Source organism: Prunus persica, chromosome G2 (genome assembly GCF_000346465.2).
Source record: "Prunus persica cultivar Lovell chromosome G2, Prunus_persica_NCBIv2, whole genome shotgun sequence".
In the NCBI taxonomy this organism is placed as follows: domain Eukaryota; kingdom Viridiplantae; phylum Streptophyta; class Magnoliopsida; order Rosales; family Rosaceae; genus Prunus; species Prunus persica.
This window is the reverse complement of record NC_034010.1, coordinates 1876350-1889805: the sequence shown is the minus strand read 5'-3', so window position 1 is coordinate 1889805 and position 13456 is coordinate 1876350. Positions and strand designations below refer to the sequence as shown.

The window sequence follows — 13456 nt, the reverse complement described above, 5'->3', positions numbered from 1 at the left end:
GGCATATTGGTCATAAAAAATATATATAATTAATGCTTGTGAATTTTACATCTCTTAAATCATTCACAAGCCCCTTTTTCTACAAACCAAACACAACTTATTCTAACGTAATATTTCTTTGATGGGTCATGATTTTTTTTTTTTCCATAAAAGAATATAAGTCATGATTTTTTTTTTCCTTTTAAAGTAAAAAATTTAGCCTTTTTTATTTATTTATTTTTTATAACCGGGAACCAATACATTTGTATTCCTTTACCTATTCAACAAATGTCGAGAATGCTACCTCTTTTGACTTATGGCATGTTTACTAATCCGAAATTGAGGAGGAGTTGAATTGAGGAGAGTTAGATTTCGGGTTCCTATTGAAGTTGTTTACTAAACCATATGGATTTGGAGTAGAAGTAATACTAATTTCTTATAAATTCTTTTCTAAACTCACATGAATTTGGATTGAACCAAATTGATTACTAAAATGCCCTCGTTGTTAGGTTAAAGTTGATGACAAATTTGGAATTTTTAAAATTGTGTGAGGATATAATGGGTGAAAAAGATGGATTCCTAATATATTAGTTTTCCAGGAATTAGAATACCACCTCCCACCCAAGAGTCCAATTCCTCCAAAATCAGGAGTTGAATTCCTGATTTTGTGTGGATCCCACTCGCATTTTGATTCCTCCATGTGAAAGTAAACACAGGAGTGTCCATAATAGAAATTCAACTCCTTGTTTTTATTTTGATTATTAATTAATAACATTCCATTAATTCAAAAGTAATTTGTTCCCTTAAACGCTCGAATCACCAATAGTATGGAATTGTCTTTGATTTGACGAAATAATTCATTTTCTTAATTAAGATGATTATGGAAGCAAAACATTTACACACAATGTTATTCTTTCTCTACAAAAACAATAAAAAATAGTAGATGACAAACCCACACACACAACACACGATTTCAATTGGCTAATCTCATTTAGACGTTGTGTATAAACCAAACCTAGTAAGACTTAGAAATGCATCACATAGTTTCTTGATCATATTATATCGGGAAAGAGGAAAGGAGAATTCAAACACAAAATTTAGGCATAAAATAATTTATTTCCGGCTCACTGTCCCCTTTCTCTATTTCTTTAGTGAACCTAAAATAAGAGCATTTGTTTTTAAATAAAAAATAAATACTCTTAACAGCTAAAGTATAAGCCAAAAATAATGAGATTAATTGCACCAATTAGCTGATTTTGGGTTGCCACTAACTTTGGCACCAAACTTGAGTTGGTTGAGGATAGAAGTGGGCTGCTGATGTCAAGCTTAACAAGAGAAAAAGAGGTGAAATTGGTTGGATCTGGACTAATGTCTAATACTATCTTGCTCCCAAGCTTTACAATTGAGAAAGACTAAGAAAACAGATTCTTTTGACTTATAGGACTTGGCCCACAATTGGCTAAGCATTAAATTTGATTCCAGAAGACCACAACTTGGTCATTGAATACCAATCTTTCTGTTACGGTGGTTGAGTTTTACTCCGGAATTTTCTAACAAGTAACAGTAAGTCCATAAAAGGTGAAGACCAACTGAATAATTTTAGTACAATTTTTATTATTTAATCTTTCATTTGTTTATGTAAATTATTGTTTTTCAATGAGCCAGCATGTACTTGTTGACACTTTTTTATCCAATAAGATTTAGACTTTTAAAATGATGCTTTCCAGATAGTTACAGTAATTCGAAGTAAATTCTAGATAAGTTCGTCATTGGACCAATGGTGGAGGATATCAAGAACTTGCTGACACAAGTTATTGGGGAAGGTTTTACCCATATTTATTGTATTGCCAATGGTGTGGCTCATTGTATAGCACACGTTGCCTTTTATATTAGAACTTTTATGTACTAGTTTAAGAAACTCTTTGATTTTATTTCTGATGTACTGTATGAGGATTGTAATTCATGATTAAGGAATTGTCCTTTATCCTCAACAAGAATTCAGACTTGTACAAGTTATAGCACATCAATAATATTTTATTACTTATCATTAAAAAAAAAAAAAAGACTTAGACTCAAATTTTCTCCAACAAAGTGAAGACAAGTGTCGCTAAACCAAATAGTCATCGGACTTATTCACGACTTTGGTGCTCGCAAAAACAAGCGTACAGAAATTTCACACTGAGGCTTTAAATGATGGAGATAAATTTCTAGGATGTTGAAGATTGTGTTAAGAATAAAGAGAAATTAGTGCTGGTTATGAGTCAGTAGATACGGTCAAGAAAGATGGCCTAAATACAGGTTGCACACTGATTTTTATTGTGTCAAAGAGACTGAGACAGTTTATGCCTTCCTTTGATCATGTTCATTGAAATATTCCTCAACAAATGGTAAAAGGGAAATAATTTCTTGGCAGAGGAAACAATATCTTCTATCAGATTAAATTCAAAGAATAGAAAAATGAAGGCAGCATGTTCATTGTGGATCCCATGATTTATAGTAAATCTGATTTACTCCTGCACATGTTGCTGGTGAACAAGTCCAAATCCTCACATGGTAGCACATATTATATAGACTTTGTAATAGGAGTGTTGAATTTTCTGTTTAGTCATTGGCATGGGTGGTATCCTTTCGTACTCTAGGGTTTTATCCCTTGTATATTTTCTTGGGAAAGTTTTAACGAGGCCACTGTTAACATGTTTGTTCTTACCATGTAATGTTCTGTTTGGGTGGAATGCATTACCAGTTTCTTTATAATAAAAATATATAATTATATGGCTAAAATATCTACATTCAAGGGTAGAACAAGAGACAATGCGAGAAAAAATGGCCCCCAGGAATGAAAAATTTTGCGAAAAAGTTTTGGTGGAAGGAGCGAGAACAAGTTGAGGTGAAGGCCTCATTCTAGTACAACTGTTCACTACAATTGCTTTTTGTAGTCTTTTTTTTTTTTTTTTTTTGAGGACCTTTCCTATTGAAAGGGGCGATAGCATATTAAACTCACACACACAACACGGATGCTAAGACTCGAACCCAGGATCTTACTTGAGGGAGTAAATACTCCAAACTACTACACTAGTTGGTATTTTGCTTTGTAGTCTAATTAGATCCAATGAAGTTGTTAGTTTTCTATTTTTAAAATTTTTATTTTTGTCAAACTAATGATTTGAAGGTTAGTGAGGTGCCATCATATATTTCTATAAATGATTTAAAGGAAATAATAACTGCATTAAAAGTAAATGAATTTACATATATGAACTTATTACTCAATAAAAATTTGTACTGTATATGCCTTCACAAAAAAAAAAAAAAAAAGGTATAAAACAATTCTATTAAAAAATGTTATCAATTGAACGCATTAATCAGCCTATACTTTAGGTCCCGTTTGTTTCACAAAAAGAAATTGAGGTAGGGGATTGGAAATCAAAAGATTTCTTCCTAATATTTGGTAATATTGGGGAAAAAAAGTAAATATCATTTTATTTTATTTTTCATATTTGATTTGTGTAGGAATAAAAACACACTCGGTTTAGTTTACCAATTATACCCATAAATTAAAAATATGCAATAAAAAGTGTAATTCTTATGGGCCTTGGTATGTTTAATTCTTAATAAGGGCATATTGGTCATAAAAATATATAACTAATGCTTGTCTTGGTTTTCTGTGGGAAGGGAAAAATAAGCTTAAGGTGAATGGAAAGTTTCATTTCCCCGCTATTTTCCCATTAGTCAAGATACAATTTCCCATGCTTAGACTTTTCATGACAACCAAATGCAGCCTATACTGAAGTAATATTTCTTAGATGAGTCTTTTTCTTTGATGACCTTAGACAAGTCATGAATTTTTTTTTTTCCATAAAAGAATACAGGTCTTGATTTTTTTTTTCTTTTAATGTAAAATTTTTTGACATTTTTAAACTGGAATCCGATAAATTTGTATTTCCCTTACCTCTTCAACAAAGAGAATATTACCTCTTTTGATTTAATTCAAAAGTAACTATTTCCCTTAATGCTCGAATCACCAATAACATGGAATTGGCTTTGATTTAACGAATTAATTCATTTTCTTAATTAAGATGATTATGGAAGCAAACCATTTACACACAATGTATTAACAAATAAAAATAGTAGATGACATACCCACAGACACAACACACGATTTCAACTAGCTAATCCCATTTAGACGTTATTGTAGCAAACCTAGTAAGACTTAAAAATGCATAGCATTTTTTCTTGATCATATTTTATCGAGGAAGGGGAAGGAGAATTCAAACACTGGATGTAAGGGATAAAATAACTTATTTCCTGTTCATTGTCCCCTCTCTATATTTCTTTAGTGATCCTCAAATATAAGAGTTTGTTTCTAAATACTCTTAACTGCTAAAGGTATAACCCCGAGAATAATGAAACAGACTTGAGTTCGTTGAGGATAGAAGTGGGCTGGTTATGTCAAGCTTAGCAAGAGAAAAAGAGCTGAAATTGGTTGAGTTATTTAACTCTGGAATATTCTAACAAGCACCAGCTGAATAATTTTTGTACAATTTTCTTATTTAATCTTTCATTTGTTTGTGTAAATTCTTATTGTTCAATGAGCCAGCAGCATATACTTGTAGACACCTTTTTTTTTTTTTATTCAATAAGATATAGGCTCAAATTTTATCCAACAAAGTGAAGACACGTGTCACTAAACCAAATAGTCATCGGACTTATTCACGAGTTTGGTGCTCGCAAAACTAGCGTACATAAATTTCACAGAGGCTTTAAATGATGGAGATAAATTTCAAGGATGTTGAAGATTGCGTTAAGAATAAAGAGAAATTAGTGCTAGTTATAAGTCAGTAGATATTGTCAACAAAGATGACCTAATCGATTTTTATTGCGTGAAAGAGATTTTGACACTTTATGCCTTCCTTTGAGTTGTTCCCATAATTGATAATAGATCTGATTTACTCTAGCACATGTTGGGCCAGCGAAAAAAAAAAAAACAATAATACTAATAATATATACATATTAAATAGAGGAAAGAAACAAACAGAAACCCAGCTGAAGCAGGGTGGAAACTTCATTCTTTCATATCCAAATGGAAGTCAAGGCTAACAAATATTCCTCAGGCAAATAAACATGAAAAATAAACTCACAGCAAATGAACACAAACAAACTAAGAGAGCTCTCAAGTCAGGTAGCACGGTCAACACCCAATTATAACATACTTGTCCAAAACCATAACAGGTTAACTAGTCTTCACTACCATTTTACTGACTCTCTGAAAGTGGCTTCCGGGCCAAGAAGAAATACATCGGTGTAAAAATCTCTCTCCTGAAAGAAGTTCATCAAGAAAAATTTCAGCAGCCAATACATGCAAGCCTCTAGACTGATTAAGGCAAATTGTAATCTAATTTACCATTGTTATGCTCCAATTACAAGGAGAAAATTTAATGGCTCTGCTTTCAATATGATAACAAAGGGAAAAAAATTTCCAGTCCAACATCACCAGTCAATGCAATTGTGAGTTGCCTAAAACTATAATTATGAAGTCATGGCCTGTTGGTTCTTGTTTGAATCCCAGACACAAGATACCTCATATCTTAGCAAAATTACTTTTTCCCATATGAGGTGCATGGAGGTTCAGGTCTATAAAGAGAAGAGAATAAGCACGCTGTAAAGAACACTTACTTTCCACCTTCTACTAGCCCTTCAGCTGCTTTCTCCAGAAAATCTTGAACCCTTTGGCTTCCTGGTGGTGCAAGTCCAACAAATTCTAAAGCCTTGACCTACAAAAAGAATATACTCAAGCATTGATCAACTACATCAAGTATTTTGATAGCACAGGAATATTCAATATTCCACATCAACATGCACCATAAGAAAGTGGGTCTCCAAATTTATTGAACGACCATCATATTCATTAACTCTTACCATGTTTTTAGTAATAAAACGCCCAACAGCTGTTAGACGAAAGCTACTAAATGAAATCCGACTTTTGTCCAAAGGCAAGTACCAAGATTGAGGTGAGTCCACTGCAAGATCATTCTCCCATATCACCTATGGTCACAATGAAAATAAAAAACAGAAAATCAAAGCCAATCTTTCTTCTGTATATTTCATAAAGAAGGAAAACTTCCTACCAACCTCAAAACCGGCTTGTTTCAAAGCTTCAAGACACTTTCCTGTCAATCTGATGTCTGGGAGGCCATCACCAATCTCAATTTCCGCCTGTGTTAATAAAGTTATTTTTATGTATATTCACAATCTAGAATCTGTTCATAAGTAAATTAAGCATCTATCACCAGCTCCATTTCATGCTTCTGGTTTCTCTTACCTTAATTTTTTGATGTTCTTGGTTATTGGTATCGAACGCATCAGTCATGCACCACTCATACGCAGCAAAACATTGACCGGGTTTTAATACTCTGTAAATCTCCTTGTAGCATCCATACTACCCAGAACAAAAAAAAAGTTAAGCCAACAGAAACAGGGAGAAAGTATTGAGCTAACTAAAAGAGTAGGAAAAAAGAATTGACTTACTGCATCCGGTGCATGGCAGGTAGCTTCAATTGCATATACTGCATCAAATGAATTCTCAGGAAAAGGTAGTTTCATGAAGTCAGCCTGCACCATTTAGAAACACGTACAAAGAATGAAATCTTTAACACAAACTAGTTCTCTCCACGTTCTGTTAAGTCTACTGCAGGAAGAAAAAAACAAAAGGTAATTTCTACAAAGAACATGAAACTCATAAACAATACCACCGACCTTTACAAAATTGCAGGTCTTGTCCACTCCTACGATACGGTTTAGTTCCTGTGGAGCAAACAAAAGCATGATATAGCATTTAGCCACTTTGAAACTGAAGCATTAGAGTTGTCCTTTCTAATATATAAAAATAAATCTTCGACTTTCTATTTCCATCGACTAAATTGAGCATTGTCTGTTGGACAAACAATTATCTTGAGATACCATCAAGGCTAATCTAAACAACGCATCGCCAGTATATATTTACCTTTCCTCTTGTGATCTGATATTCATTGTTGTTCAACCCAGTAATTGATGCTAAGCTGCACAAACCACCGTACAAAAAGCATTGTTACAACTGACATCAGCATAACAAGTCTTTACACAAATCACAGTGATATCATCTTACTTATTTAAATCATATTTTAACCATAAGCCTAATAGGATGTCAGCAAATAAGGTGTTTTCAAAGTCATTCTCCCAGCTAATAACAACCATTCGCTTTGTATTGTTATAATCAATCAGAACAATGACAATAATCTAATAATCAATATTATTTTGATAACTATACAAAATTATGAATATAATTATTCGGTAGAACCCAGCAACAAAATCAATATTCATAAGAATGAAAACAACTATAGAAAATTAATCTTCACTAGAAAGCATAGTCTGCATATTTGCCACTTCATAATCAAACATTACAGCCACAAGAAGGCAGAGCTACCACAACTGAAGCCTGAAAAAAAGAAATGGCAATCACCTGAAGCGAGCTATTTCTCTCAGTGGTCCTCCAATTCCACAACCTACATCCAGAACCTAACACAAAAATATGGAAAACCAAGTCAATAATATAAAGGGGATCTCTCTCTGGCTAATCTATAATCCACTACATCTACTTAGTAAGACTAACTTTCTGTCCAGGTTTCAGTCCTAGTTGTAAAGCAAGGAAGTGCTCATGTCGCTTGATACTCTCTCGAAGAGACTCCCCTTTCCATCTTCAAGAAACAAAGACATCTATCAGAAACTCTTCTACAGTACACAATATTTCATTGCTTGCACGTGAAGAGAAGAAAAAAGAGGAACCTGGGTGCAAAGTGGAAAGACTCTCCCCAGCCATACTCATAAAAGCTGGTAACAAGATCATAATATTTATTAACCTGAAATCCACACGAAACCAATTTAGTGAAAGTAGGCCACTACCAAGCTTGAACCAAAAGGCCATCCATTTAAATTTGTAACAATGAGGCGTTAATCCTTTATAATCAAAAGAGACAATGCAAAGGCTAACTTTCCCATATATACATAATTATCAATGTACTTAATAATCAGAAAAGTTAATAGCTAGTACAACATGAACGACACAGCTTGCTATTCTCTTGGGTCTTATCACACTAAGTAGGTGACTTTATAAGACAACACAGAAACCTTGAGGCCCAATGGATGACCATTACCAAATCTAGAATCTTTTCAATCCCATGCCTTATCCAGTATGACAAGTAGCACTATATAGCGAATATATATATGCATTTACAAGTTTGCAGTATTTCTTCTTCTTCTTCTTTTTGGTGAGGAAGGGCCGAAGCCCAAACAACAAGAAACTACAAAGAGATCATCCTAGGTTTGCAGTATTTCTTGAATATTTGACATATATGGCAGATAATATCTTTCTTTTTACTAGTGGAAAGAAAACTTTTTTAAAGAGTCTCTCTTACCATGTCAGTATAGTTAGATTTTCTTGCTTCCTCTTCGCCTCCATAACAGACATGATACTTCTCATACCTGAACCATTATTCAATAAACTGATATATAAGCTGTTATCCCATAACATTTACACAGGGAAAAAAAAACTCAGGTTAAAGGATTTCACACTACACCACAAAAATATTTCTAGGAACTTTACAATGCCATGTATGAAAAGATTAAAAGTTCGGTTACAACTTACATTTAATAGTTTCACAAAATTGAACAAAATGGCTTTCAAATTCTTGTTGCATCACCTCACAAGCCATGCAACTCAATAACAAGTAAAGTACTTTGAAAATATTGTAAATCCTAGTCTTTCATCCCCATTACATACATAACTCATAAAAGTCCACTGTTTATTTATTTGGTCATCTAAAGGACAACAACCACTAATATGAAATATTAGTACTGTTTCCATGATTTCAATTTCTAAGTACATCAGGCACTTAATTGCCATGAATGCCCAGGAAAATATAAATATAAATAAATAAATAGTAGTAGTGGTAGTAGTAGTAAATAGAAGTTACAAAAAATTTCATCTAAGATATTCAGAAAAAAAGCTTTACTACATTCGGTGAGCTAGATATTCATAACGTGCAGCCTACCACCACATGTTAGGGAGGGACACCTCACCACATCAGTCAGACTTTCCCAAAATTACGTGACTCTACAGAGACATTCCCTTACACTAAGACATGAACCAGATCAACCTTACCAAACTACATTTATCATAGTTATTGGTTCATTGACTAATTGATTCACTGAACTCTATGATTTGACATCTGACAATTGAAATTAGCCCAAGTCAAAATTAGCATTAAACCCAAAAGATAAGGCAATCTAAACTTCATATTAAGTACAGATTAGAGCTCTAGCAGCTTGCACATTAGTAAGAATCAAAAAGGGCAAGCCTAAGCTAGAGAGAGAAACAGACTTAAAAAGATATTGTTAGACAGAGAGAAACAGTAAAACATCAATCTGTGGACAGAAACATAGATCAAAACATCAAGCATTTATTTCTGAGAAAGAAACAAAACCTGAATTTTAATGGTAGAGAGCAAGGCATTAAAGAAGAATTCAAGAGAGACAAACAAAGACCAAAAACATTACTATCATCTTTTTTTAATTACCAAATAAAAGACCAAATACATCAGTATCATGGATTGATTAAAGCTGATGTAGAAAGATAAAAGGAGAGATATGGAATCAAAGCTTGAATAGGGAGAAATGTTATAGGCCCAATGGATCATTCTCTAGAGAGAGAGAGAGAGAGAATGGAAGTACTTTTCAACAGCAGAGAGAACTTCGGTCTTGTCAATCTTTCCACCAACACCCGATGCGAGATCCAATGCTCCAGCTTTCGACATCTCCTCTTGAATTTCCCAAAATCAGAGTTGCGGAGATCTACACAACACAAACCCATTTCATGAAAAATACAAGCAAGCAGTTGAATGAGAAACTTTTCTTGATTTTTCAGCAAAAACAAAAACAAAAAAGTGAAAACATGTTTTGGGTATATAATGTGGGATGATGAGAATCAGAGTTTTTACATCAAAAGGAGAATCCGAGAGAACCCGAGATAAAGGCGAGACTTTTCGGGGGAGGCTGAAGAGAGATGTGAGAGAGAGATTCGTTGAAGAAAAGCAAATTGGCTATATACAGAGTGACGACAGTCTCAAAAACAAAAGCTTAGTGGCTTGACAGGGAGAGAGAGGTGGCCAAACACTAAAGCAACGGCAAATCTCTGAATTTTCGCTGTAATTTACTTAAACAAAACTAAAAATTTATTTTAATGAAGGTTTTCGATAATGATCAAATATAGGTTGAAGAATGGTTATTTACACTGATACTCTCTGAATTTTATTTTTTTTTCCAAAACTCTTGAGGTTTCCGAAATTACATGTGAGGTTTCAAATTATTTTTATAAAACATTTTCTAGTAGTTGTCCATTCAAAAATTGTTGATATAATCAAAAAAATTCTCTAAATGACAAATTAGTTTAGGGGTGGGCATCGAGACTAGAAAACCGAAACACCGAGCCGCATCGGATGAAAAAAAATCGAAAATAATCCGTGTTGACTAAAAAGTCAATAAACTGGCACCGAACTGAATCAGACCAATTCAAACTGATTTCGGTGCTGGTTACTTTACAAAACTGGACTAGATCAACTGTGTATTTTTTTATTTTAAAAAAAAATTATTTTAAGTCCAATACTAAATTTATAATCCCATAACTAATATTTCCCTAGTCCATCTTCAAATCACCTTTCTTTTCTAGGCACAATCATCATTATTTGCATGAAATTGGATCATTTGTGAATTTTTAAGCCCAAAAAATAAAAAAATTTGTTGAAATTTGTAAAAAAAAATTTGAAATATATATATATAAAATATTCGGTCCAAAACCTAAAAAATTGAAAACCACAACGGAATCGGTTTAAACCGAATCAACCAATTTCATAAAAAAATTTCACCAAAATCAGACCGAACCATATCAGTTGAATAATACCAATTCCAATTCCAATGTGAGATGAAAACCGAACCGAACCACACCCACTCGAAACTAGATTGCACATACACCTCATTAAACTTATTCATATTTTCACATAACCCCTCAACAATGGTTTTGATGTAACCCTTTCATAAAAAAAACCAACATCATGGCAATAGAATAAATAAATATTTGCTAAATGAAATAAATTTTGTTCTAAATGAAATTTTTAGGTAGGTATAATTTTCTCAATAAAAAGAATGGATTGATCAAACGTCTTTGTTTGCAACGAGTGGTTTCAAGTTCAAATGCTTATGGCACCTTAGTAGTATGTGTATGTGAGAAATCTCCTCCCCTTATAATTGTATTAAAATATATATATATATATATATATATTCTTAATTTAAAAGTGGGTTTCTAATCGTTTTTTACTTTCTTAACAAAACATTGACATAACCTTCACCCACATGTTACTCTCCATAAATTAATTAATTAATTAATTAAAGGAAACTTCTTTGCCTTTTTCTTTCAAAAATTAGCAATATTAAAAAAATAGGACCTGATTTTCCCCTTTCATTTTCTCCACTTTTATTTTTAAATATTTTTAATCAAATTTTTTTTTTCTCTCTCTTTCTTATTCTACCCTTACTTCACTTTTATATTATTTCTTTTTCTTTATAATTAATTTTTCTACTTGAACTCCATTTTCAATATTTTTTTATTATTTTATCAATGGATGGATGAATTCTTTAAAATAAAAAATAATAAGCTGGAAGGATATAATATGCCTCCTTCGCTGATCCTCTAATGGACAATAGAGCTAACTCCCTTGCTTTTCAAGCTTTCGAATAATGGATGGTGCAACCAAAGCTGTGTTTCACATATCTCATAATGTCACTTGGTGTGTATATTGTTCGAGAATCCTTCAACTTCCTTTTAAGTGAAGTGGCTACAAGTGCTACGGTTGCTTGACGATGCTTGTCACTTACGAACCTCAAATCACATTCATGGACAGTTGTACACCTCACAATCATGAAGCTGTATTCTCCAATTCTCGATGCTCGGACCCGCCATGGGCATGGACGTTGACAATAAACCACAAGCAACCTCTTAGTGCAAGAGAATTGCACCTTAAATTCAAAGTGGCCTCTTAATGCCGTGAACCGTAACTCCGTCAACAATGCTTTCTTACTAGAGAAAATTTGCCCAACTGAAATTTTCGGATTCCAATCACTTCGTGAAAACCCGCTGTCCAAATATGCTTCTTCATCATTTACACCGGCTTCATTGTACCGGTTTTGTTCACCCATTTGACTCCAATAATGTTGACGAGTGGGTTCAGATTCTCCTCCTAAACGCATTATTGGCAACTGAGTAGCTGTGTTCAAGCAGCCCAAATTAGGAGGGGCAGAGTACACTGACACTTCATTTCTTTCAGTACCATTATCACCACCATGCATCTCCTCCACCTCGCTAAAATCAATCATATCCATAAAATCTGTCCCTACTTCACCTCCCACGTCAGTGACATTTTTATTATTCTAAGTTACTTCATTGCTTTCAACAATGGCAACTGAAGAATGACCCATCCGACTACTATCTGTCGTGATATGCGTACTATGAACTACATCATTTGTCAGTCCTTTATCTTCTATACTCACGAGTAAGGGAGCTAGTTTTGAAGGTGTTACCTCGGAATTGTACTTCATAAAAAAATTGATATCATCATCGTCCTCAATCTTTATGTGCTTCCACTCATTCGAGGCCACCAAAACTGAGAATTTTAAGCAAACCTTGTCTTCCCTGCTGTTTGTATTACCAATCTGATGCACACGGTCCAACAGTTCAGCAAATTTGATAGTCAGTGGAACTATTAAGCCTTTTGAGTCACCCCCTTCGTATTTGCACATCTTCTTTGAGGTGACCCATTTTCCATTGTAGCACACGAGAATAACAATTGTCTCCATTTCTGACCATAACAAAACAACATTTCATTAACCCAATATAACCACAATAACCATACAATACAATAGCAATATAACCACAATATAACAGCAATACAGAAGCAATATAATGTCAATATAACAGCAATACGACAGTAAAATAAGAGGAACACAACAACACTACACCAGTAACACATCAGAATCACACTATACAGATCTACTACATCAAATGGAAAATCCCAAGTTTCAAGATTCACATATCCAGACCAATCTAAATGCAATTGGTACAAACCCATATGAATGAGCATGAATATTCAACAAAACCTAACCCAAAGAAATTAAAGCCAAAACGAATTTAACACAAACCCAAACAATCAAACTATAACCCATTTCACATAATCCCACTGATATTAACAAAATAACCATCAACACTACCTTTTCGAGGTTGGCAATCCACTAGAGCTTCAAGGTTGCAAGCAGCTATTCAGAAGACATAGCTAAAGGGAGGGGTTCGCGATTCCAAACAGAGAGCAAGAGATCGAATAGGGGAGAAACAGACATAACGAAG

The 13456-nt window shown here is 33.7% G+C and overlaps 1 protein-coding gene across 1 annotated transcript; it reads right to left on the bottom strand.

Moving 5' to 3' along the window:
* On the bottom strand, positions 5003-10230 carry LOC18785581 (cycloartenol-C-24-methyltransferase). Its single transcript, XM_007218190.2, has 14 exons — positions 10005-10230; positions 9739-9858; positions 8424-8490; positions 7795-7868; positions 7622-7706; positions 7472-7527; positions 6977-7031; positions 6730-6777; positions 6502-6585; positions 6296-6412; positions 6106-6189; positions 5893-6018; positions 5650-5747; positions 5003-5292 (listed from the first exon to the last, which is right to left on the bottom strand). Exons 2-14 carry the CDS (start codon positions 9819-9821, stop codon positions 5229-5231), a joined length of 1041 nt encoding a protein of 346 aa, XP_007218252.1. The 5' UTR covers positions 9822-9858; positions 10005-10230; the 3' UTR covers positions 5003-5228.